Source organism: Conger conger, chromosome 12 (genome assembly GCF_963514075.1).
Source record: "Conger conger chromosome 12, fConCon1.1, whole genome shotgun sequence".
In the NCBI taxonomy this organism is placed as follows: Eukaryota; Metazoa; Chordata; class Actinopteri; order Anguilliformes; family Congridae; genus Conger; species Conger conger.
This window is the reverse complement of record NC_083771.1, coordinates 34,446,436-34,472,554: the sequence shown is the minus strand read 5'-3', so window position 1 is coordinate 34,472,554 and position 26,119 is coordinate 34,446,436. Positions and strand designations below refer to the sequence as shown.

Sequence of the window (26,119 nt, the reverse complement as noted above, 5' to 3'; positions counted from 1 at the left end):
CTCAGCCACTTAAAGGAACAATTACTAAATTCCTTTTGAGACTCAAAAGAAGGTTTACTGCTGCAGAAATGTATCAAGGAGAGAAAAAGGAGGAAAAATTCAAGCAATTGGTGAGCCTAGATTTTCTCACAGGTGGAGGGGGGCTTGGGGGAGTTCCCGTGGTTTTTTGAAGAAAACTCAAAAAAGCGCTCGGTACAATTGTACTCTGTACATTCAAAGAATGGTTTCAACAACAGCCTTCCAGCCAGCTTGAGCAAGGCCCAAAATCCTGGTAATTACCTGGAAGTGATTTCATTGTCAAAGACGAGACCATAAAAGTGACACCTATTTCCTGCAGACCGTCCAGAAGGCACTCAGTGGTGCAGTTTACAGTTACGTGACTCAATTTCAGGAGGCATCTGACTTTGGGAGAAAGAAGGAAGAAGAAAAAAAACCAAGCCAAGGACAATCCGCCTTTGACCAATCACGTTGCAGGGCCCTTATGGGAAATGCGCTGCATTGTGGGCCATGGGTCAGCCGCTAGCTCATAGCCAGGGAGGTTTGTGGACCCGGGGGGGGGAAGTGCAGGGGTCTCTAAACCTAATTTCCTGCCGGCAGGTGGGCGAGTGCAGAGGCTTCCTTCCACAGGAGAGGCAGCTGGGGTGGGGGGTTCAGAGAGAGGAGCAGGCAGAGGAGCATTAACTGAGGGATCCAGAGCTCCCGCAACTCCCTTTCCTCATGGTGGGGGGGGGGGATTGTGTGTTAGAGCCTGTCAGGGGAAAGGGAAAAAAATCTATGCTGGGCAGAAGTAGCTCCAGCAGGCTAAACAGCCCGGCACTGTACAAAGCACCCATTCACAGCACCCACTACAAACCCAGCTCAACAAGTGGAGAGTGCCGGAAAATCTCTCACCTCCATCATTAGTGCTGCCACAGCAGTTTGGGGTTAAAATACATACTTTTTACTTTAAAATACATACCCTTAAAAATGCCATGACTGCAGTTCTAATAGGTTCTCTCCCCTATTGGGGAAGCAGTGCAGAAACACAACACTGTCAGGGTGAGATTTAACACATCGAAATGAGAAGGACGAAGCAGTCTGCCGACAGTCTGACAGCTCAACTGATTCCGTCTTGAGTCCTCTTCTGTGTGGCGTGTAGGGTAACATGCAGGCCGAACATATCATGCCAAGGACACAGGCCACACCAAGAAGATTGCGGTCAGTGATCTCGCAAGGAACGTGACGTTGGAAACGGCTGACAGCAAAGGACACGAAGGAGGACCTTTCCCCGAAACGTTCCGAGACCGTTTGGGGGAGAATGAGCGCTCTGAGCTGGGAGGAGCGCTGCGTACCAGCCGGCCGTGCTCCCTATCGCCTACAGCAGGGCTCATCTCCGGCCAGCTTCAACAAGTCATGAATGAGCATGACCTCCGCGGGAAGCTTTTCAATCTGCGGCCCGCTGAGCACAAAGGCGTACACCACGCGTACAGCGCCGCGGCCCGCCTGGCCCAGGACCTTCAGCCGACCCTGGCCCTCTGCGGCAGCCCAACACGCCAGGCTGGGGTCTCACTCTGTGTCACTGCGGAGGGAGGGGGGGAGAAGCCTCCGGGGAAAAACCCTTCCCGGACAAAGCACTCCGCCGCTATCCATTAGCATCCACAGGCAGATGCGGCTCGACGGCTTGGCAGCGTTCTGTGGGAGAAGTTCTCCAGCGATGATGAGAAACGGCAGAATCTGAGTTGTCACCCACTCTGCGTGGAACGCGCCAGGCAGGAGATTTGACAGCGGGCCGCTCTGCCGAGCTGCACACTAAACCTAATGAGCCGCCTGCCAGGCACTACACTCCAAGCGCAAACAGTCCGAATTGGACCCGTGTAAAGTACCGGAACCAATTTAGAGGCCCAACAACAGTGAGGCGGACCGGGTACTCAATCTCGTTCGACCGCAACTGACACTGACCCGGGAAAGAGAGTCTGGGGTGCGGTCAGATTGCCTGACACAGAGGAGAGTGTGGAGATGGTGAGAGAGAGTCTGCCACCTGCCATACCCCACCCTCTGTCAGCCCCACCCCAAACAGCTCCAGTCTTCCCTTCACATATGTACAGCTATTGGGCCCTTGAGCTAGGCCCTTAACCCTGAATTGCTCCAGGGAGGGGATTGTCGCTTTGGATAAAAGCGTCAGCTAAATAACTAATGTAATATGTCTTGTGGCAGGTCATCTGAAGATTACACTGTTTATCTGTTGTTTCTAAATTGTTTGCTTTCTTTTGTGAATATCTTTTTATGATTAATGACTTTGCAATCTTCCCAATCCTTTCCAGGATTTGCACTCCATCACCTGCTACAGTGTCTGAAGAAAGCACTTCAGTTCAGCCAGCATTGGATTGAAGAGAGTTTTATGATTCCTTCTGCAAAATGGCCTCCGTAACACCCAGCGAGAATTTAATCTGAATTTAAATGGCACAATATAAAATAAAGATTGACTTACGGCAGATTTGTATCGAGTCGTTAACACACAATTGAAAGAGGCAAGTTGCGTTACTGGGGTCTCCCAACCCCATCTGTATGAGCGTATTATGTACCCTGCGGTCATGTTTTACCACTTTCACAGTGGGGGGGAGGGCTGAGCACCACTATCTGTTAAGGACATCTCAGGCTATAATAATGAAGGTGAATACGAATCCACAAAGCCACACAACATCAGGATTATGACAATCTTATCTCTATATCTGGCCAGAAGAGAAGTATTGATTTGCTGTCAAACTTTATCACAGTGAAGAGTGAAGCGATGCACGCTGAAAAGAAAAACACACTCAGGGGCACGAGTGAAGAGGGGGGGGGGGGGGGGGGGGGGGGGTATTTAAATACTTCCACAGGGGGAGAGCAAAGGTTAACAGAAACAGCTTGGTCTGGCTGCGGGGGTGGTCGATGTGCCAGGCTCAGAAGAAGCCGAATGAGCAGTGTGACAATCTTCCTACTGAAAATCAGACCGAGGACCCAGGCGTGCCAGACGCAGATATTTCAGGACCAGTGTACCATTCAGACTAACACTGTTCAGGGATTAACGGTCTGCTAAATGAGAACTGAATCCAGGCAAATGGCTTGATGGCTTTAGGTTTCCCACACATCCCTCACCCCCCCGCCCCCCTTACAAAATATGCTACTTACAGTAGAAGTGGGTTTGATACGATCTGAAACCTAAAAATATCTGTGTACTTATTGCCCTATTTCCCAGCAAACGGCCAGTATACACAGAGTGACGCATCTTACAGCCATTTGCACTGGTTCTCTGATAACGTAAACACAGGAAAGGAGTTTGTTGGCCTCTCATCTGCTCCCTTCCTCTGTTGTTGTTATCCTAACTTGATATCCTAAGCATTCCTCAAAAAGCCATTTGCTTGGTGTGCTTCATCTGTAAAACCAATCGCCTACCAAGGGATATATTTTAAATTAGTCCTTTTATGAAGTCTGTACACATCTACTACTGCAGTACTGAGAGCTCTTCAGATACTGACCCTGTGAAGGTGCCTTTCAATCTCACACTGGTATTTATATAGAAAACCTACAGACAACAAATCCATATATTTACTGAGGCACTGGGAAAATCGGTATCACTGCAACAAGTGGCATCAAAAATGAAAGATATCCCTTCAGCTCCAAATGACTGGGCGAAATGGGCCTGCTGGCCCCTCGTGATTCAGACAACCATAAGTACACAGAGGCCTGCATTCTGTGCAAAACGGGGGAATGTTCTCCACAATTTACAGGCTTTCCCTTTCTTATTACAAAACCAGTGTGCCATCCCTAATGTGTAACAATGTCATAGGCATAGTAATCATCAACAATCTGGATGAAAAAAAAAAAAAATCCAAAAGAAAGCATCCTGACAACTAATGTAAAATTTTAATTAAAATAAAAAGAAAAACAGACCACAAAAAAAGTGTAGCCATTCATCCTGAAAGGAGTTGCCTACAAAATAGGGGATTAAAAAGACAATTTGTTTTTAATGAACTGTATAACTAAACGGTCCCTGAAGGTAAAGCATTGGATGCAGGCAAGAAAATTAAATTTGATGGGACTGACTAAATCGACTGTTTTGCAAGTTGACACAGGACACAAGAGGCTAGAGCGAGTCACGAAGGCACATGACTCCATGGCTCATGTATAGTGGTATAATGGTCCAAAAAAAATAAAAACAACATACTAAAAATTATTATGCCATTATGAGCACCATAATGAGAGGAAAGCCTTTTAAGACAGTGAATTTGAGGATTAAATATGAAAGATGAAAATCTGAGTTACAGAACAGTTACATAAGCTTCCCATGATTACATACTCAAGGTAATCACTTTAAGCAGGGGTTTTCAAAAGCAATTCTTGGAGACCTCTGTGTATACTGGTTTTCACTACAACCACAATTGCAACCCATAAAATGTAACGAGCTTTTAATTGTTATAAGACAGTATTATTTTCTTGAGGGACCAATAAATTCAGAAGTAGTTATACATGTCAAGAATGTCAGAATAAATTAAGAATAAATGTGCACATGCCCGGACTTTTAATCAATCAGTCTGAACAAAATGTTTCCTTTTCTATAATGCGCTGTATGGAAAAGGAGTATTTTTCATTGATTATATTGGTGAAATAAGCAGCGTCACACAGTTATCGAAACCAAATCAGAGAGCCAAATCTGTATTGTGTTCAAATCCATAGAAATTGTGTTCAAGGTCCAAAAAATTCGGAATAAACATAAACACCTGTATTTACTTTCATTGATTAAGAGATTGTCAGCAACAGAAACGACCACACAGCGGGTTCCCCCAGTGCTGAAAAGTGCCTGCTTTAAAGCATCATCAGTGTTAAACGTGTGGCTGATAAGGCTTTACATCTGCATGGGGGACATTTGTTTGTGTAATGTGGCACCAGTCCTTTCCCCTTCATTTAACTCCCATTTCCACTTAACACGTGTCATCAGTGAGCACCATCAGCCCCTCCCTCGGGCCCTGGCAGCTGGAGTTTCCCCATCATGCACCCCTTATGCAAATGTGCAGCCTGTGTTCCCTTTGATGTATTTTAGAAGGACATTTCAAAAAGTTAGTGAACCAAAAAATTAAATAAACAGGAGCGCATTAAGGTTCCGGTGTGAAAAATGCAACAGAGTGTCGAGAGCAACAGGGCCATACACCACGGGGTTCAGTGTCTATAAAGCAGGGGTGTGAAAAAGCCCGGAGCAATGTGATTGGACAGGGAGACACAGGACCTCAACCAGCACAGTGACTGGATGCGAAGGCAAAGACAGTAGGTGCAAAGTGACTGGACAAGGAGACACAAGGCTTTCATTTGAACAGGTGATAAAGGTGAGCTTCTCTTAATAGCTGTGTGCTATGGCAGTGAGTTGCATTCTTATTGAATGCCACTGATGTGTTTGGGAAGGTCCACAGATTGAGATGGGGTTAATGGTAAGAGAAGCTGAAGAGTGAATGCAAACATTACTTGACAATATATTGTAGGTTACAGATTTGATGTACCAAAGATATTTATGATTTTTAAGAGCCACACTCAAAACTAATGTAACAGAAATACTCATAATTTAATACAACAGATAGTAATAGTAGTACAATAGTTGCATTAATCTTGAAAAAATAGTAAGAATGCACTTTACGATCCAATTTTTGAACAGCACAATCAATTCCAGAAGTAGACAAAGGGTGAAATTTTCCCTTGACCAGGAAGGTGCCATATTTTCCATGTCGTAATATACAATAAAAAAAAAAACTGGAACTACAAGGGTTCAAAAGTGCAGCATGTCTGTTCACGTAGTGAGCCTGTGGTTTCTTTAGCTGCATTGAGTCCACTCAGCTGAAGTGGCTCATTGACCGTTAAAAACCCCTCATAATGCACCACTGCCAACTGGCCTTTTATTCCTTCACTTCCTCAAACAGATAAATGCCTTCAGTCTCTCATTCCAGGCCGCACCCAGCTTGGCTCACCCACTTTGTTCCTTGCCCCTTCCCCACTGAAAGAGCACAGTACACCCTGTGCCGTTGAACATAGATCTTCTCCCACAATCCCCTGCTGCGATCATAACTTGTACCGGAGATGATTATAGTGGGCAGCTCAATGCTCTTTGTACAGAACTACAGGCTAGACTGTGACCATATTCAAATCAATGAGTGACACGCTCACCTAAAAGATATCCGTGTAATTTTAAAAGGAAAATGTATCTTTACCTTTTACTTTTAATGTATAATCCACTTGAAAATAGGGAAATAGCAAGACAGCCTACTTGAATTTAAAACCAATTTACATACAGTTAGGTCCGGAAATATTTGGACAGTGACACAATTTTCATAATTTTGGCCCTGTACGCTACCACAATGGATTTGAAATTAAATAATCGAGATGCAATTGAAGTGCAGATTTTCAGCTTTAATTTGAGGGTATTTACATCAAAAATGAAGGAAGGGTTTAGGAATTGCAACAATTTTCATACATAGTCCCCTCATTTCAAGGGACCTAAAGTAATTGGACAAATGAATATAATCATAAATAAAATGTTCATTCTTAATACTTTGTTGAGAATCCTTTGCAGGCGATGACTGCCTGAAGTCTGGAACCCATGGACATCACCAAACGTTGGGTTTCCTCCTTTGTGATGCTTTGCCAGGCCTTGACTGCAGCTGTCTTCAGTTGTTTTTTGTTTGCAGGTCTTTCTGCCTTAAGTTTTGTCTTAAGCAAGTGGAATGCATGCTCAATCGGATTGAGATCAGGTGATTGACTCGGCCATTGTAGAATATTCCACTTCTTTACCTTGAAAAACTCCTGGGTTGCTTTCGCAGTATGTTTTGGGTCATTGTCCATCTGTACTGTGAAGCGCCGTCCAATCAACTTTGCTGAATTTGGCTGAATGTGAGCAGACAGAATGTTCCTATAGACTTCAGAATTCATGCGGCTGCTTCCGTCTTCTGTCATATCATCAATAAACACTAGTGACCCAGTGCCATTGGAAGCCATGCATGCCCATGCCATCACACTGCCTCCACCATGTTTTACAGATGATGTGGTGTGCTTCGGATCATGAGCCGTTCCAAGCCTTCTCCATACTTTTCTCTTCCCATCATTCTGGTACAAGTTGATCTTAGTCTCATCGGTCCAAAGAATGCTGTTCCAGAACTGGGCTGGCTTTTTTAGATGTGTTCTGGCAAACTCTAATCTGGCCTTTCTATTCTTGTGGCGTATGAATGGTTTGCACCTTGTGGTGAACCCTCTGTATTTGCTCTTGTGAAGTCTTCTCTTTATGGTAGACTTGGATAATGATACGCCTACTTCCTGGAGAGTCTTCTTCACTTCACTAGATGTTGTGATAGAGTTCTTCTTTACCATGGAAAGGATCCTGCAATCATCAACCGCTGTTGTCTTCCGTGGACGTCCGGGCCTTTTTGTGTTGCCGAGTTCACCAGTGCGTTCCTTTTTTCTCAGAATGTACCAAACTGTTGATTTGGCCACTCCTGATGTTTCTGCTATCTCTCTGATGGATTTTTTCTTTTTTCGCAGCCTAAGGATGGCCTGTTTCACTTGCATTGAGAGCTCCTTTGACCATATGTTGTGGATTCACAGCAACAGCTTCCAAATGAAAATGCCGCACCTGAAATCAACTCCAGACCTTTTACCTGCTTAATTGATGATGGGAATAGCCCACACCTGCTCATGAAACAGCTTTTGAGTCAATTGTCCAATTGCAATTCCTAAACCCTTCCTCCAATCTTGATGTAAATACCCTCAAATTAAAGCTGAAAGTCTGCACTTCAATTGCATCTCGATTATTTATTTATTTATATATTTATCCATTATTTCAAATCCATTGTGGTAGCGTACAGGGCCAGAATTATGAAAATTGTGTCACTGTCCAAATATTTCCGGACCTAACTGTACCTTTGCACCTTCAATCATTTTGGTTGCAGTACTAAATAAATATTTGTAACAAATTATAAGCTAAATTATACTAAATTAATGAAATATATTATGGACATATTAATGGATGGACAGACAGAATTATTAAAATGGATGGAATGGCTTTGTGACAGGAAGAATTATCCAAAATGAACAGATTCCTAAGGGGCCAGTCTGTAGCCCTTTCCAGCCAGGGCCACTGCGAAGTCACAATTACAGCAAAATCAAGACTTTCATTCTTCATTTGAGCCATCCCAGTTCTGCTCAAAAACATATCCAGGACCCCCAAACAAATTCTCATAAACAAAGAAAAAGAATTAAAGGTGTGCGCCTGCCTTTCCTTTCTGTCTGTTTGTTTGAAACACTATTTGGGATTCCACCACAGGATACATATTGACCTTAAAGATCTCAGGAGGTTCCCACATTGGCTATTCCGCACACCCACTCTCTGCGGTGCCTTTCCGCGAACGACATCACGAAGCAGCGGGAGGGAGGTGCTGGAATACTGAATATTCCCTTTTATCTTGGGTAAATAGACTTTACTACCCAAACATGTAGATGATGGATAGCGTCCAGAGAGGGGGGAAGCGGAGCTCCCGGCGCGGAGACCACAGCTGCTCTGTGCGAGTCGGGGCTCGGTGCGGAAGGTCCGCGGCTCGGACGTGCACTGCATGTCTCTCTGCAGCCGCTACTCCGCGGTAACGGTCACCGCTTCCCGTCTGCCCAACCGCGGCCGCGCAGCGAGGACGGTCGCCCTTGTTCTCCGGCGCTACATTGAACATTGAACTCCGCGGGGCGCATCAGCCATTCCGCCTGCGTGCCTTCACAGCGACACGGCCGGCTTGCGGTCAGCTCCGAATCTCTTCACAGCTGGCTGGACGCGGGACGGACTGATAAAGATGAAACGCCGCCCGCCGCTGCAGCACAGGCTGCTGGGAAACGGCGCTCCACCGTGCCCAGAGAGGAAGAAGACCGAGGGGAGGAGGACGAGGAGGAAGAATGACGACATGAGGCAAAGACAAAGCGGCGCTCTTCAGGCTAATCTGGCCGCCCTGTAATGACATTGTGTTTGTACTTCATTGACCCTCGGCCTTGGCGATCATTAATTTCAATCAGACAGCCTCCATGAGGGCTCCCCTCCAGTTAGTGCCATCGGAGGGAGGGAATCAAATCGCATCTAGCCGTATCGAGGGGTGGGGGCCTCAGGGGGAAAAGAGCTTGAAGTTATGGATTTCTGTGCACGATTTGGGAAGGGGGGTAGGATGTGGTCCACAAAACCTCTGTAAACACAACTAATTTGTGAAATGATTAATTTTTAAATCTGCACTGCACCTAAAACAGCATGGGGCGCCATTCCAGCAACGTGGCAGGGCCAGAATTATTCATCTATTTACCCCCACCGAGAGGCCCACGGCATACGCCTCGTAGTGGGCTCACGAGTCAAGGCCACAGGTTAATTTCAAAGTCAACCGTTGATCAAAACCGCACGAACATCATGCACCTCATTCGAAATAGAACAGACTTCTCTCGCTGTACAGAATAATTATCCGGGATGGAAAAAAAAACAAACGCAGAACCCACAGTGGAGAAAAAAACTTCAGACGGCGGCTCTGGGGTGCTGAGTTTACAGAGAGGGGGAAAAACAGCTTGAGAGAGATGAATCACAGAGTTGCCACCTGCTACTGCGCTGAAACCAAACGGCAGAAAACAAGCGCATTTACATACAGCGGAGAAAATGCAATCTGCAACAAAAGATTTTGGGCACAACTAATAAATGCAACATGCCTAGGGAGGTGGTTAAGCAAAGAGCGTTTATTCGGTGGGTGGATGTTTCGTCTGCAGATCAAACAGTCCCTTTAAACAGACAGGGCTGAGCCTACGGTGCGAGAGCAGAATAGATAGCTGCAGGTCGTTCTGAGGGCAAACTACGGCCGATAAGCCGCAGGGAAACCCACGGATAGTATACCTGCAGAAGCACTTCCTCACACAGTGCAGCGCATTCGCATGCACAAACGGTATGCAAAACCAGCAGAGAGAGACAGGCCTCACGCTGCGAACAGGATCAGCAGTCCCTTCTCCATTCCACGAGAACGACTTTTGAACACTGCATTCAGAAGCCATTTTGTTTTTTTGTTGTTTGTTTTTTTTTTCTAATTTGTGATGGGGAAAACAAGTGACTTCCCAAGAATGGAACACATTTCTGCAATTTGAACATGCCAGCATCACCCCAGCATTGAAGGTTCAAGAAAAACAGAAAGGGAAACCAAATTTATCTGAATTATAATTTGAGATTGTCTTAAATCAGGATGAACACAGCCAACACGCTAATACCATGGCTGAAATAAAAGGTTAATACTAATACGAATTAATTAAAGAAAAGGCCACCAATTAATATTGATAAGCCCTTCCCATGTGACCACACCCTAAACTCAGGTTAGACAGTCAACATCCCTGTTCTTGTAATATGGAGATTAGCAGTGCTATGTGTTGTCCAACAGTACTGTATATATTATGAGTTTTTCTCCACACATTGTTTGTAACTGCTGCAACTGTTTTCTAAAATTGGTCAGAAAGGGTAAAGAGCATCTCTGTTTTCAAACATACAGGACAACTTCACTGGTATGCCACCTACACAGCCAGTCCATACTATGCATCCAAGCAAACCAGGACATGTTTCCAAGGGGAAATGCCAGTGTAATGTGGTCATGCATATCACTGCATGAATTTGGTGATGTTGCTTCCGGAACGTTCATTTGAGTTAAGGCTGATCGTTCCTCCTTCAGGGGCTCTTTAATTGAATCTAAGACTACACAATATGGACCAACGACTACAAACACATAACATCTTTGTTAAGGCCAGAAGAGAAATAATATTTAATTGATCACATCGACACAGCTAGGAGGACCCAGTGAATCTAGTGTCCTCTGCGCCTTTTCACTCTTTTGAAAAAACATTTGCGCCCTCTAGTGTACTCGTGAGGATCTGCAAGAAACTGCACATCTCCCTCCAATCCAACCCCACCCATTGTCCTACACCAGAGAAAACATACTTTCATACAAATACAAGCACTGCATCAATTCTCAATTCTCAATGAATTAGATTTGCACACAGTACTCTTGTTACCTACAAACCACGTTATATGAAAATCAATGATTGCCTTACTGAAGGCATTCAGGAGAAATGGCCATCCACTGAATTTCAAGGGATTTTTCTGACAGAGCAGTAACCACAGCCATCTCTGTAATTGCCCTTTTAAAGACATCTCTCTTGGGAGAGTGATGATTTGAAACTTGCAAGCATTACCTCTGGGACCATTCTGAGCTCAGAGAAATAACAGGTAAAAGTTGTTGTCATACACAAGGGCACCGAGCCCTGTTTGCCGGTTGCCAGGGGAAAGCAAAGGAAGAATAAGAAGTGACAGTCGCAGCTCCAGTGTGATTCATGGCATGTCACAACTCTCATTACACTCCCCTATCCGGCCCTGTCACGCTTCCCAAACAACCGTGAAGAGACTCCATTTATTTTTTTTATTTTTATTTTTTCCAAGCCCCCTGAGGGGGCAAATTAAAAATAGACCTGACACACAACTTACTGGCTATGTCAGTCAAAGACAGACGTCCACGAAGATAGGTTAATTATCCACACAAAGCCATGGATGCCATAATTTCCTTTTTTAAAAGGTAAGATTGTGGTCAACATGGCGGTTGTGGCCAGGCAATGCCAATCTTGTCTTTAATTGGCTTGGCAGTCTCTCCTGGCGTCAATCATAGCCCACAAACTGGGTACATATCTGCAGCACACCAAATACTACATCCTCTCTGTGAAGCATCCATCAATGTGAAAGGGTCTTTTTCATCTACATTTCAATCAAGGCTGTGTATGCGTCCTCTTTAAAAATAAAACTGGAGAAACAATGGCGTTGTCACACCTGTCACAACACCCTCTCTTTCCCCTGAGCTTCTTCTTTCAACCTGCTGCCGTTGTGCAGCAGAACCCTTTGAGGAAGACGACAGAAACCCCAGAACACACCGGGGCGGCTTCACAGAACAAGCTAAACCGTTTCCAGACAGAGCATTCTTGCTTTGACACGGGTCACAGGATTTAACATAAAATTATTCAAAAAGCTGCAAGAAAATGTAAACAGGACAACTGGAAGATGTACGTATTACCCCCGTCAATGACTTACAGAATATTGTACACACTAAGCATGAGATTACAATTCACTAACACATGCTAATGGACAATAGAACAGACTAAATTACCATACAAGAAGTCTTAACACAGTGTTCACAGTCACAGTCACAGACACAAAAGGCTGGGGCACATGAACTCATCACAGATGCCAGGAGGTGTAAATTAACTGCAGAACAGCATAATATGATCACTTTGTCTTCCTTCCACTGTACCTTTCAAAGTCAACGATCCATTCCATTCGCACGGACTGTGAGTTTCAAACCTCATCGCTAAACTGGGCTTCCTGTGTTTCAAGCTGTGCCTGTTCTATCCCAGTCGTACTGGCAATGATGGCTATCACCAAATGTGTTTAATACGGCATAGCGAGGGCTTACCAAACCATGCAACGAAAGAGGTTAGTCATCCATCAAAGAAGAAGAAAAAACCACAGTATAATTTCACTCGTATACACAATAAGGACTGAAAGTGCAACAGGGAGCACACTGCTTTTACACTTGATAGAAAAGGCAAAATGAAATTCACTCATCCCCCTCGTGAAATTAGAATGAATGCTTGAAGGTGTATTTAATTAGAACTACTGAGAGAAATATAACATGCATTGCTGGTGCCAGGGAGCAGGAGTCCATGCCTTTGTTTTGGATACAGACGCTAACATTGGCACATCACCCTTACCTGTAATCTATTGTCCCCATGTCTGCCAAGATTTACATCAGGCAATAAGCTGCTAAACCGCACTCATTAAATTATCCCTTCCTTGGACCACACATAGGGAAAATCCATTAAACAAACTCCAGGAATTACTCTAAAATGCAGTGTATAAGCAGGTTTGGTTTATTGGGTACCAACAATAACTAGATTCACTCTACAGGTAAAAGCACATCACACTCAAAGTTGTAGGAATTACTCCTCCTAACTCAATGCTAGGAATTTCCTCCTGGGTGTCTGCTCTTATCTTCTGAAGGAAAAAACTCCGGGAGGGTACAGCAAAAAGCACCCAAACATCAGCTCAAAGTCCAAATATCGCTTGCCTTAAGTAATAAGGAAATAAGATTTAATCAAATGGCAAGTAATCCCTATTTGGACACAAATAATACTGTATAAAAAAGCAATTTGTGTACCAACTACTCAGTCATAACTTCATAAGACACCAGTTTTAACTACTATCTGAAGTTCACAGACACAATTGTGCATGCATGAACAAGCTGTAATGGGATCATGCATTATACAACCATTAAAGCACACACGTACCGAATTACATTCTTACTTCTGCATCTGGCAATTCAGATATTTTGTCTCATGCTGTATGCTGAGATTCTGCTTTTGCCCACTAAGCTCAGAACATAAGGCATACCTGTTTTTATATGTGGATAATCCTACTCATTTTGTTTATACTGTAGGGTATGTGTCTGGCCAGAGGGTGTCACTGTGTGAGTAGGACTGCGTACACTAAAGATGAGGATGAACAAAACGTGTGGCATCGTGACGGTCCTGGTAGCAATCTCAAGTGCTATCCTCACAGACTTGCCTCATATGTCTCATAAACATATAGACAACCGCACATTTACCATTTTCAAGCTCTTTTCACAATATACATACTTTACTCTACAGTACAAGTACACTAAGTACAAAAAGCTTTTTTTGGAAATGGGGTGCTTATGGTTTCCTTTTCAAGATTGACCCTTAAATCTAACAAAGTACAAATAACATCAAAACTGTTTACCATATATAACCGTGCTGCTTTCAGAACAGAGAAAATATGTTGATAAATGAAAGTGAATGACTACATGTAGCCTAGTTATTAACTGCACCCCAATATGTGAGAAGAGCTCCAAAACAATACAAAAAGCTTTTTTTGGAAATGGGGTGCTTATGGTTTCCTTTTCAAGATTGACCCTTAAATCTAACAAAGTACAAATAACATCAAAACTGTTTACCATATATAACCGTGCTGCTTTCAGAACAGAGAAAATATGTTGATAAATGAAAGTGAATGACTACATGTAGTTATTAACTGCACCCCAATATGTGAGAAGAGCTCCAATACAAAACCGGAGCAAGGACGTACCAGGCTGGCGGTGAGGGACGGGGCGGACTTGCCCAGGGTCTGCGAGCGCATGCGCACCAGGTTGGAGGCCTCCGGGGGCAGCTGCCAGGCCGGCTGGGAGGAGGCGTAGGGCAGCAGGTACTTTCCTGGAGGACGAGAGCAGGGCGTAGGGTCAGAGCGCAGGCAACCCAACAGAAACCATACATCACAATGGAGATGAGACCTGCACTGGCTGGAAGGACCAGGCTGAATGTTCTACGCCGGGTCGCACCGCACTCATTCCGCTTAGTGTGACTCCAGTGATGCAGAGCTGCATGGGAGTGACTACTCTAATTGACACCCGCGCCGTACGTGTTACCGTATTTGTAACGAGCGCACCGGGAGGGTCTCATCTTCAGAACTCTCCGATCTGTAGTGTGAGCGTGTCAGATGATGTAGGTTTCTCACTCAGTTGAAGTAAAATGATTGATCACGTCATTATTTCATTGATGAAGTTGATTAAAGGGGGATGTAAAGTAAATGGGAATTGTCAACCAGGTAAAATCACACCGCAGTGTAACCCAAAAATCAACAGAGAAATATGAGGCTGCAGCAACTAAACATCGATTAGTCCAAACGGCAAAGGAAATCATGGATTATAAAATCTCTCGTGTTCTTGGTGGAGATGCTAGGCTTCCACGGGCCACATGCACTTCCTGTTTAAGGAAGCACAGACGAGAATGCGCAGAGACCGGCTGCCAAGCAAAGAGGGCGACTGATACTGGCCACAGCGAGAAGAGGACTGTCCATCTGTAGCACAGCGCTGTGTTCTGCGCCCCTCGCTGACTCGCTGTTTCTCCCTCATATGGCACGCAGTGGGGGCTGTCGTTCAGTATGAGTCATGGTGCTGATCGTCACCTCACCTCTCACGCAATACACCTGCAGACCCGCACTGCCCCAACAGTCACGACAGAAATGGGTTTCTCAATATGAACAACGGAAATTATATATATATATATATATATAAATCCTCAACCACAGCCTGATACTTTGCTAAATGATATCGCTAGATTTCATCGCTGCCTAGGATTTCTGAGTGGTCAGAAAATCCATAATCAAGCCCACCAGGTCAGAGGGAGCCAAATACCCAAAATGAAAAACAGAGCCGATTAGATCTCACCAGCCATTGTCTTGTGTTTTCTGGCGATTAGTGTGTTGCAGTTCACGGTAATTGTTTTTGTCTGTACTAAGCCATATCCTGGATATTCTAAATTAAGTCAACCGTGTCAACTGTGGTGAGAAAAATATTTCTGAAATTGATGCTCCATGACAAACTGTCAGCAACATGCAAGTCAGCCAAGTGGAATATGGCCTTGCTAATTAAGAGTGACAGTAACAAGACAAATGGGACATATATCGTGCAATATAATAGGAATGCTATAGAGATGTGATGTGCATCAGATGTCTAGCCGCACAGCTGCTTGCTTAGAAGACAGAGGCGTGCACATCTGCTGTAGCAGGCTGCTATTTGAGCAGAGAAACGCAGATGAGTGTCCTCCCCTTCATCATACCTGCGAGGGCAAGCAGCGTTAGCCAGCCCGGCGGCTTATGGAGCGCAACGTCCGAACGTCAATTTACCGTCTGACTACTGCATGTGCGTCACTGATCTGCTTCCGTGTGCGGGCTGATACAAGAGAGCTTGCAAATGACACGTATGACAAAGCGGCTAGAAGGTACATTAAAGACGGGGCACTTGTACTGTTCTACTGCAGCGCTTACTACACAAACTCATACCCTAACCCAATCCAATACTCATACACATACTCATATCTATCCTCAAACTCATACTGATACCCAGTCCCATACACATATTCATACTCATACTCAAAACAATCTCAATCCCATACTCACACTGACATTGATACTCATCCCACACTCATACTGACATTGATACTTATCCCACACTCATACTGACATTGACACTCATCCCACACTCATACTAACATTGATACTCATCCCACACCCATACTAACATTGATACTCATCCCACACTCATACTCATGGAGGTGCTCTGTCAGCACTCCCTCTCTTCTCCTCACAGGCTGCGCAGTGCCACCGGCACGCCTGGCTCAGCGGGTGATATCCTGTCGCTCGCCGAAGAGCCCAGTGAACTGGGAGGGAAAACAGGATGCAGATCCTCCATTTGGAGTGAGGAACCTCCTCTTCCTCCACCTCCCACACAGGCATCCATCACCGAGCCGGGCAGAGGAAATCCCCACTCACCTCTGCATGCTCTGCAGGGGACCCCACCCTGCCGTGGCCTAGATACACCCCCACGCGTGCGTGTGTGTGTGTGTGTGTGTGTGTGTCTGTTTGGACTGGACTCTAATTGTGGTGTTGTCATGACGTATGCATGTGAAAATAGAAAATAATTTTGCATAAAATGTTGTCTCAGGATTGCGCAGGCGTGTGTATACCTGTCAGGGCACCACCCAGGCTCCCCCTCCGCAGGCTCTTCCCATCCTCACTGAGCTGCCGCTTGTATTTCATGGGGATTCCTGAGCCATATGACACCTCGGGGTTACTGGACTTTCGCAAGGGGATGCAGGGAGGGTACAGGATGTTATCCATCTGTGGGAAAAGAGAGAGAGAGACTCGTTTTTCTGTGAAAGCCTTCCAAAGTTCTTGGAGAGAAGCAAAACTTTTTTTTTTTTCTGTATAAATCATTCAGAACATAGAAGGGCGCTTCACTGTTCTGCCCAACAAAGTGCGAGAGTTACTAGCTGAAGAGGACTTGCATGCACATATTAAACTGCAAGTTGTTCCTCTCTGTCGTTTAGCTTTCACAATGAAGGCATCAAGTTTTTTCAACATATTTCTCTTGGCAAGCTTCAGGTATTTGCAACATTTAGCTATATTTGGAAAATGTACTGCTGTGCACGCTAATCACTACTAGATTCTTCACATTTTTGCTCACGGAAAAACCATACCTCCTCTGTCCACATTTAGGTGTGCATTTATCATATCAACAATACGTGTAAATGGTAATATGCTTAATTGTGGTGTTATTTGTATAAATGAGTACCAATTAAAAGCGTTTTTTAAAATGGTCTCAGAGGGCTTCTGTTCATTAAGAGGGCCCTAGAGACTGGCAGTGCTGAGGCACTGGACGTCCAGTCTCTGATAACCAAATAACCACATCCAGTACCCTGACGTCATGGAAACCTAACCAACGAGGCTAAAACTGAAAAAGAGAGGCACTTTTGTGACAGCTAAGAGCACAGAATGCACCATGGCAACATTGTTGAAAATGAACTTGTATCTTTCTGTCACAAAAAAAAAAAAAAAAAAAAAAACACAACATTAATTTACACCTTGTGAGTGACAAATAAATATAGTGGTGTGCAAAAATTTGGGCACCCATGGTATGAAAAAAATAAATTATAAAAAAGCCTTATAATTAACACTTAAAGAGTAATCCAAAAGGATTACTAAACTTTTTCACAGGGCCTTTTTCCTCTTTTATAACTTATAAACAGTAAAAAATTCAAATGAAAAGCAATCTTGGCAAAAAATTTTTTTGCTTTTGATCATGAACAGATTCATTGTAACAGATGCTTAAACCATTTTTCAATTGAGAAATAGGTAAATCTGAAATGTAATACTTTTTTTTAAATATATTTTTTCAAAACGCTTTAAGCGTAAGTTTGTGTTCATGTGTGTGTGTGTGTGTGTGTGTGTGTGTGTGTGCAAGTATATAATAAGCATTTCATACAGGAATATTTGTTCCCTGCTAAACAAACCAGTGCATTACAATTGGCTTTATAGGTTTTTCCAAATCAACCGACCGCTAACAGGTATACAACCACATATGGGCTGAACCTATCGCAAGTAAATAAAAAACTGAGAGCGTAAACTTCATATTAGTCATTAGTCACCACAGCAACAGTCGTGCACTCACTATGTTTCACAAACATAGAGCAGAAGAAAGACTGAAATTTAAAATGTATAAAAAAAGTGATTTGTAGTGCAAAAGTGGGATATGTCCATGAAATGCATGACAAATAAGAGTAATGTTCACTATTCTAAAAACAATATGTCAACAGGAACACACTGTACAGACCCGTGTATAATGAGATGGACTCATTTTTAAATTTGCTGCTGGGTCTTTCAGACATCGTCTGCATGAAAAGCGCAGATTCAGTGGTGCATTTACACAGCACAGCCACACCTGTAACAATGGGGAGGGTGTTTTTCATTTATTTATCGGTAAACACAGAAGCTTCATCTATGTCTCCACCAAGCTGGGCTGGCATTTTAATAACCATTAGATTTCTAGACAAAGGACACCCTAACTTGTACTGCACCATTGTTTCATGAATATATGTTAAAAATCTTGACTGGACTTTTATTCCATTTTGGCAAATCAGATTGCTTCACCCCTCTGGGCTGTGAACCAGGTTTCCAGGTGCAAGCCAATCCACACTTCCACACTTCCACAGCTATTGTTTTTCCTCAATAATCCATCCGCTTGTAAAACAATGTTTCTTATAAAGGGCGAACAAACAAATAAGATGAAATGCAGCCAGCCACGGGTGTAAGGGAGCATTACAAAATGAAATTACACTCCTCCTATTTCTTGCCCTTTGCGAGCAGCCCTTTCTATAGGAAGTGCATGTTGTATAACTCTCGGGAGACTGGGCTGTCTTTCGCTGAAGGCACAGAATTCTGATTTTCCCATTAGCCTAGTATACAGTTATCGGCCAGGCTGCGGACATAATGCGAAAAACATATTCAGTCAGATAGAAAATAAATATATAAATAAATAAACAGCCATACACCCAGGATGGGGATGCAATCATAATGTCCGTTTGAGGAAATAGGGTAAATTGGGGCGATCAGAGAGAGGGAGAGCATTCACATTTGAAGATTTGTGGATTTAATCTCACTTCCCTCTGAATAAATTGAAATTACCACCCCGAAAACACTCAAACCTACCTCAACAAACTTTACTAGGCTCAAACTCTTTGTGGCACCGCATTATGCCAGACACATTGTTCAAAGACAATAATACCAATGAAATTAGTGACGCCGCATGACTCTTTTCAGATCCTCACTCGAGGTAAGGATGATATCAGCGATTGTTTCCAAAACAGCGGAAAGCGCCACCATATACCTTCCTGCAGCTCAGATCACCGGCTGTTTAGGCGGGGGAACAAAGGCCGAGAGAAAGTTTAGAAGCTCAGATGAAACGCCTCCCTGGAGGACAATCAGGGCAGAGGAAGCAGTCCTCTCTCTGCGAACACAGCATGAGAGAGGCCTGGCATGGAGGGGTTACACCCTTATCCCAGTCCCACATGAACAGAACCTGTGCATTATTCACAGCCTATACCGTACCTTCTAGCTCCTCTCCATTCCTCTACACAGAGGAGCAGGACCCAGGTCCAGAAGAAGGTTCCCCGTCGCACATGAATGAAGATATTCCATTTCGGTAGGCGTTGACGTGAATGGTGGCCAGCCTGATAAATGCTGGTTGCGAGCAAACAGCTTTATGCAAGGTTGTTTTGCGGAAACCATGAACGCTAAAGGCAAACCCGCCACTGATTTTGGAGCAAGGGCTTTAGAGAACAGGGCGGGAACATTGAAATACTGCCTTTACAATGTTCCATTTATGAGATTACACGAGACAAATTAAGGGTTTAGTAGTTCTTCTGAAGCCGGAATACATGGTTAAATCACTTCTGTGCATTTTAAATACAACATTTTAAGAGAATAAAATACAGAAGGGTACTTCAAACCTTTTCAACAATCTTAAATCTTTGTAAATTGAGTTAGAACTGAAGAATAGACTGAGTCATCGTAAAATAAAGATAAATTAAGCAAATACTCTTTCAGAATGGGCTAGCCTATCAAAACACAACAAACCAAGCCACAATGATTCTCACACTTTAGACTTTCTCAGAACTCTGTGTGCTCGGTTATGAATGGAAGAAAACCAAATGGAATGAAACCAATATTTCACCACATATCACGCAAACCACTGCATGACTGGCTGCACATTATTTTGATATACAAGAGGTTGGACATTATTCTATCGATGCATATTTCAAAATATATATTTGAATAAAGAATTCTGATAATTCTGGTTGTTAAAAATGTTGTCATGTACTTGAAATAGAGTTGAAATAGAGCGGAGGCTGGATAAAAGCTCAAACCAGGCTCCTCTCTCTCAGTTTTGTCCGCTTCATCTCATTAGAGCAGCTTCCTGCTCTGTGGGGAAAGTGGAAAAGCATCAGAGTGGGCGGAAACTACATTATTTCTACTACATTATTTACTACACACAGCTTCTTCTGTATTTCAGTATTCTGCAGTCATCAGCAGGACATTTCACTGACCCCTAAGAATGAGAGGAAAGACCACGCCACACAGCACCGACGTGAGTCAGCTCTGCTACTCTCTGCCATTATTCATCAACACATTCACATTTCCAACACAAACCACTCAGCAGTGCCTTCCACATGTCCACTTAAAACATGAGTCATTAAGGTCAACCAAAGAATACATCTCCTTTGCTTGTCACAGACTGAAAACACGCAGCTACAACGCATTTTACAGGTTATTATGCTGCCTAGCCATGGAAGAGGTGCTCATGTCAGGCCAACAATTACTGATACTGCATCAGTCACTTGCTGAACCTTAGTCTTCCACTGTAGCTAGCACAGAGTTGGTTTCATTGATTTCAGCCATTTATAAAACTGCCTTGTAAACTGCCTTGTACCAGTGACAACCTTAATCACTACACCTTGAAGCATACACTTTGTTTTTTACTGGGCTTGTGGTATAAATAAGTACGATGTGTTTGTTGGAGTCTCCCTGAGGAACTGTGTGCTCATCTGGATGAAACCAAGGAAATAAATCGGATGCACGGTCAGTTTCCCACTGGCACAAATGGTGAATCACGCAACTAATGCCTTCAGGTTAACAGGTTAGTCAGCTTTCAGGTGCAAGGGCTGAGTTTTGATTCACCATTAAGCCTTAGGCAAAAATTCTGCGCCATGCAATTATTCAAGCAAGCAGGAAAAAAACATTCAATAGCTGGATTCCCTTACTGCCAATTAAAGTTTTATTGAAGTGTACCTGTGCAACCAGGCAACCATGCAGACAACAGGGGGGTTGTGTTTGAACCCCACACACACACAGACAAAAAGATCACAAAAGAACCTAGACAATCCTTTTGTTCCAATATATTGAATATCAAAAATAAGTTCCTAGCTAAGCTCCTTCTAACAAGGCAAATAACTCTACTGTACATATGTTTTTTAAAAGAGCACTACACTGCAGATATTCACACACACAACACTGCATATCGCTGCCTTAAGATATGGTCAGTTCCTGCCAAATGTATCTATTGCTATCCATAAGAGATTTTTTGAGAGAAATATGAAACACTTAATCTGCAATCAACTAAAGGTCAACTAAAAGTGACCCTTCCCTGGACCCAGATGCCCAACCGAACAGACAGAGTTAGCAATCAGTGCTATGCTGACCTTACTTGCCCCCAGTGTTAAAAAAACCCTGACTGTGTGAGCTGTGAACTGTGTTCAGTCAGTCGTGGAGTGAAGCAGATAAGCAGCAAGGCACTCTACCATTTCTGAAACTACTTCCTCAATATTTATGGATGTATTTTAGCCCTGTCCTCTACCCTGTGGGGGAGGCAGAGATGAAAATCAGCACCTCCATTAGAAGCAGTGCTTTCAAACCATGCCAAACACTTGGTGTTGAGCTCCCCATTACTGAACAACATTACTCTACACAACAGTCATATTTTCTTAAACCTAACTTCGTATGACTACATTGCATTTTCCAAGAACCCAAAACCTAACCAAAAACCTAAATTCATTCAGATATATCCTTTTAAGCATGATAGGGCCCACTCAAAGCTAAGGACGCACAACAATAAGTTGTCACATTAGGTTTTCCATTAATGATCTGTGCTTATCCAATTATCATGTCATCATGTAAAACAAGGTGGCATCTACCAATAAAGGACAATTTAACACTGTTTATTTGTAATACATTTTTATAATATTCCACATTGCTTATTCTCACTTACTGAGATCCAAGATGCAAGCATTTCTTTCAAATCTAAGATTCTCTCAGCAGTTTTTCTAGGGAAAAAATAAATAACAGCCAGATTATTATTATTATTTTTTTTTACACTTTGCACACCAGCAATATTTCTAAGCAAAATGCAAGACGGACGAGCATCAAACTGCACCACGTTTGGCAGAGAATAAGCCATTATGAAGAACAGTGCGTTCTCTCAGTTATAGACAGCGTAAAGCCTCAGGCAAAAATAGCATAACAGCAGAAGAAGCTCTGATTCTGATCTGTCCCTCATAGCTAGCATTAGAAATTTAAGCCTGACTTATTACATAATTCCCAACTGCCTGGATACAGGGCTATCACTCATCTGTTCAAATCTACTTTGCAATGGTGAAAGGATTAGCAAGCCTAGAAAGCCACAGAATCAGAAGAGGTTTTTTTTATTATTATTATTATTATTATTCTTTTGTTTTTTATAGTAAAGCCACAACTGGGTCTGTAATCATTCTGGCTGCCTCAACAACCTGGAAGGGGCAACAAACACAGCCACAACAAAGTAAACACTGTACATTAGATAAGCCCTCGCTGGAATGTAATTAACTCTGTTTCGTGAATCAGCTAAACCTTTGAAAAAATGTCACATTGATTTGAGAGCCCAAAACAATAAGTCGGACATAGCTGACCATCCACAAATATATTACTTTAGTTCGGCCTGCTCCAGGTCAGCACATAAACATTTTAGAGTACAACGACCTCTCTCAAATTCTCAGAGTGGACTCTGCAACCTATCAGGCAAAAGCTGGCATCCTCAATTGCACTTTTACCCCATATTGGCCTTACCAACTACATGGTTGATTAGCTTACATGTTCTGGTGGGATCCAAATTTGGCATTGTATGATTTTTGAATAAATTATTTATTTGACCTAATTTTCCTTGTGGCTGTTCTTGACCAAAATATCCACCAGCCATAGCAGTTTGGAAGTCATAAACAAAGTGGTACTGATGCAGTACAGTAAGCCATCAAATATTGAAAAAAGTATAATTAAAAAAATACAAATAAGATTTTTTGAATGGCCATAATTTTTTGTCTGAGCACTATTATGAGAATCGGTGATAATCTGAAACTAGACAGTTTTCAGGTTTTCCCTGCTTTAATGTCAAAGATATGGTGCTCCAAAATCAGCAGACCCAATTTCAACTCGAAAGTGACTTTTTGCATACCACCCACCCCTTATTTAAGAAGTCCCTAGAACAATAAATCCAATCAAGCTAATGTTTTGGATGTTCTTTATTGAATATATACAGAACCTTTACACAAACTTGTGCAAAATTTCAGGGGTCAACTCCCACACCTCATTCACAGAATGACCCAATTTGAAATGTATTCCCTCTATAGAGCAGTTTATAAAAAATAAAAAAAGGCTTGGCATGCACATTTGTGTATCTTAGAATACTAAATACGCATTTGGGATTATGAAGAGATGACCAAAACAATCAGTCAAACTGCTCAGACCATTGAAGCACTTCTTTAAAGAATTTATTGTTTTTCATCAAATAATATTAAAAAATATTTGAAATAAAGTAACTTAAATAGTGACATTTCAATAAAACAATGCATGTGATTTATTCTAAAGGATAACTATAACATCCAGTAATAATCATCGATCATAATCAAAATGACATCATAACTGTAAAGACCGTGAAGGCTCCAAACGTCTGAACCCAATTTAATCTCTTCTTTTTACAAGGAGCAAAGTTTGGCTTTGAGAAACACCAATGAGACACAATCTCAGCCACATGCCTCAGAGTGCAGGATGAGAGATGAGTTATAATGCCTATACTACGAGTTTCTTCATCACCAACGCATGCAAGGGAATGCAATCAAAAATGGGACAGAGTTCTGTGAAAGGAATGCAGAGGGATAGTGCTACGTTTTGCCCCAAACTCACTGTCACATCAACTAGTCAAACTGCCTCCCCAAAATGTTGCGCTCACAGAACATTATAATCCAAATCAAAAGATTACGTGGTTTACCAATGGATTCAGAAATTGAGCAAAGAATTACATCAACTGATAATATAACCAGAACATGTGTTTCTAATAGTAAATGTTGCAATGAAGCAAAGGAGAAAGGGAGAAAGAGACCCCACAGTTATACTTGTTGAATATAAAATGGCAGGTTCAAAAACAAGAGTGAGAATACACAAACTCATTAGGAACACAAGACTGTCTCCAGCTAAAACTACCACATGCTGCTAAACTGGGTCAATGTGGGACAAGGAAAGAAGTAAAAATCTCACTTAAAATAAATATATATTTGAATAGTTTTATTATCAAGGCGCATGTGCTCTACCGCAAATTCCAAAACAATGCGATTTATTGCGATCAGCGAGACTAATTTTGATTTGTTTATGCCATTAAAACAGATGGTAACAAAGATGTACATAGAAATACAAGCACCCCAAAAGATTCCTTCTGTACAGTAAGCACATGCACATGTTCACAAGACCTACTATGTTTACAAAATATCTAGAGTGATAGCACAAATTTACAATAAACAGTAGTTCACTGCTTGTTTCTTACCTTACCATGGAAGTCCTACAGCACGTGCATACTGTATGATGTCATTCCAATGAGGGAAAATAATCTTTTAAATTAGTAAATTATTAGGTTATATTAATGCTGTAAGAGCACAATGATGCTTCTCAATATCCTATGCTTAACTGTGTGTGTGTGTGTGTGTGTGTGTGTGCGCTTGTGTGTGTGTGAGAAAGAGAGTGTGCGAGTGTGTGTGCATGCGTGTGTGTGTGTGTGTGTGTGTGTGCGTGTGTGCGTGTGTGTGTGTGTGTGTGCGTGTGTGTGTGTGAAAGAGTGTGCGTGTGTGTGTGTGAAAGAGTGTGCGTGCATGTGTGTGCGTGCGTGTGAGAAAGAGAGTGTGCGTGCATGTGTGTGCGTGCGTGTGTGTGTGTGTGTGTGTGTGTGTGTGAGAAAGAGAGTGTGCGAGCGTGTGTGTGGGTGTGTGTGTGTGTGTGTGTGTGTGAAAGAGAGTGTGCGTGCGTGTGTGTGTCTGCGTGTGTGTGTGTGAGAAAGAGAGCGTGCGAGTGCGTGTGTGCATGTGTGTGTGTGCGTGTGTGAGAAAGTGTGCGTGTGTGTGCGTGTGTGCGTGTGTGTGTGTGTGTGAAAGAAAGTGTGCGTAGGTGCGTGCGTGCGTGCGTGCGTGAGAAAGAGAGTGTGCGTGTGTGTGTGTGTGTGTGTGTGTGTGTGTGTGTGTGTGTGTGTGTGAGAAAGTGTGCGAGTGTGTGTGTGTGTGTGTGTGTGTGTGTGTGTGAAAGAAAGTGTGCGTAGGTGCGTGCATGCGTGCGTGCGTGCGTGAGAAAGAGAGTGTGCGTGTGTGTGTGTGTGTGTGTGTGTGTGTTCATATGATAATGGTTGGCTTTCCGCCAGGCTTCCGCACCCCCCCGCTTTTCTTTGAGTTATTCCTCCCACATAATATTTAACCAGATCTAGTAATAAATTATGTTTATCGCACAGGTGCTGTAATTATGCTTAGGTTTCAAACCAAACAGCAATAAATATTTACATAATCAGCTTCCAGGAAGCAGAGAAGATGAAGCCCAGAGATACACAAGTGTCAACAACCAACATGTTTTCATTCCTTTGACTGACGAGACCTAAATAAAAATTCATGAATATTTGCCCAGAAGTGAAATCACTCTTCTGTCCCATCAAAATTATCTTTTCAAATCTGTATAACAATCTTATATGGGTCTAACTGTTGAAAGGGCATAATTTACTGCATTGTACCATTTTCTTGCCAGTTAAAAAATCTGTTTATAAGCTCCTTTAGAATACTGTCCAAATACAGT

The 26,119-nt window shown here is 42.9% G+C and overlaps 1 protein-coding gene across 5 annotated transcripts in view; it reads right to left on the bottom strand.

The window, feature by feature from the left end:
• mast4 (microtubule associated serine/threonine kinase family member 4) overlaps positions 1-26,119 on the bottom strand; it is a 144,611-nt gene that overhangs the window by 91,505 nt on the left and 26,987 nt on the right. For all 5 annotated transcript variants that reach the window (XM_061261933.1, XM_061261935.1, XM_061261934.1 and 2 more), the window contains exons 2-3: positions 16,624-16,777; positions 14,189-14,313 (exon numbers count right to left, since the gene is read on the bottom strand). In XM_061261933.1, coding sequence (XP_061117917.1) covers positions 14,189-14,313; positions 16,624-16,777 — 279 coding nt within the window. The remainder of the gene's footprint in view (positions 1-14,188; positions 14,314-16,623; positions 16,778-26,119) is intronic.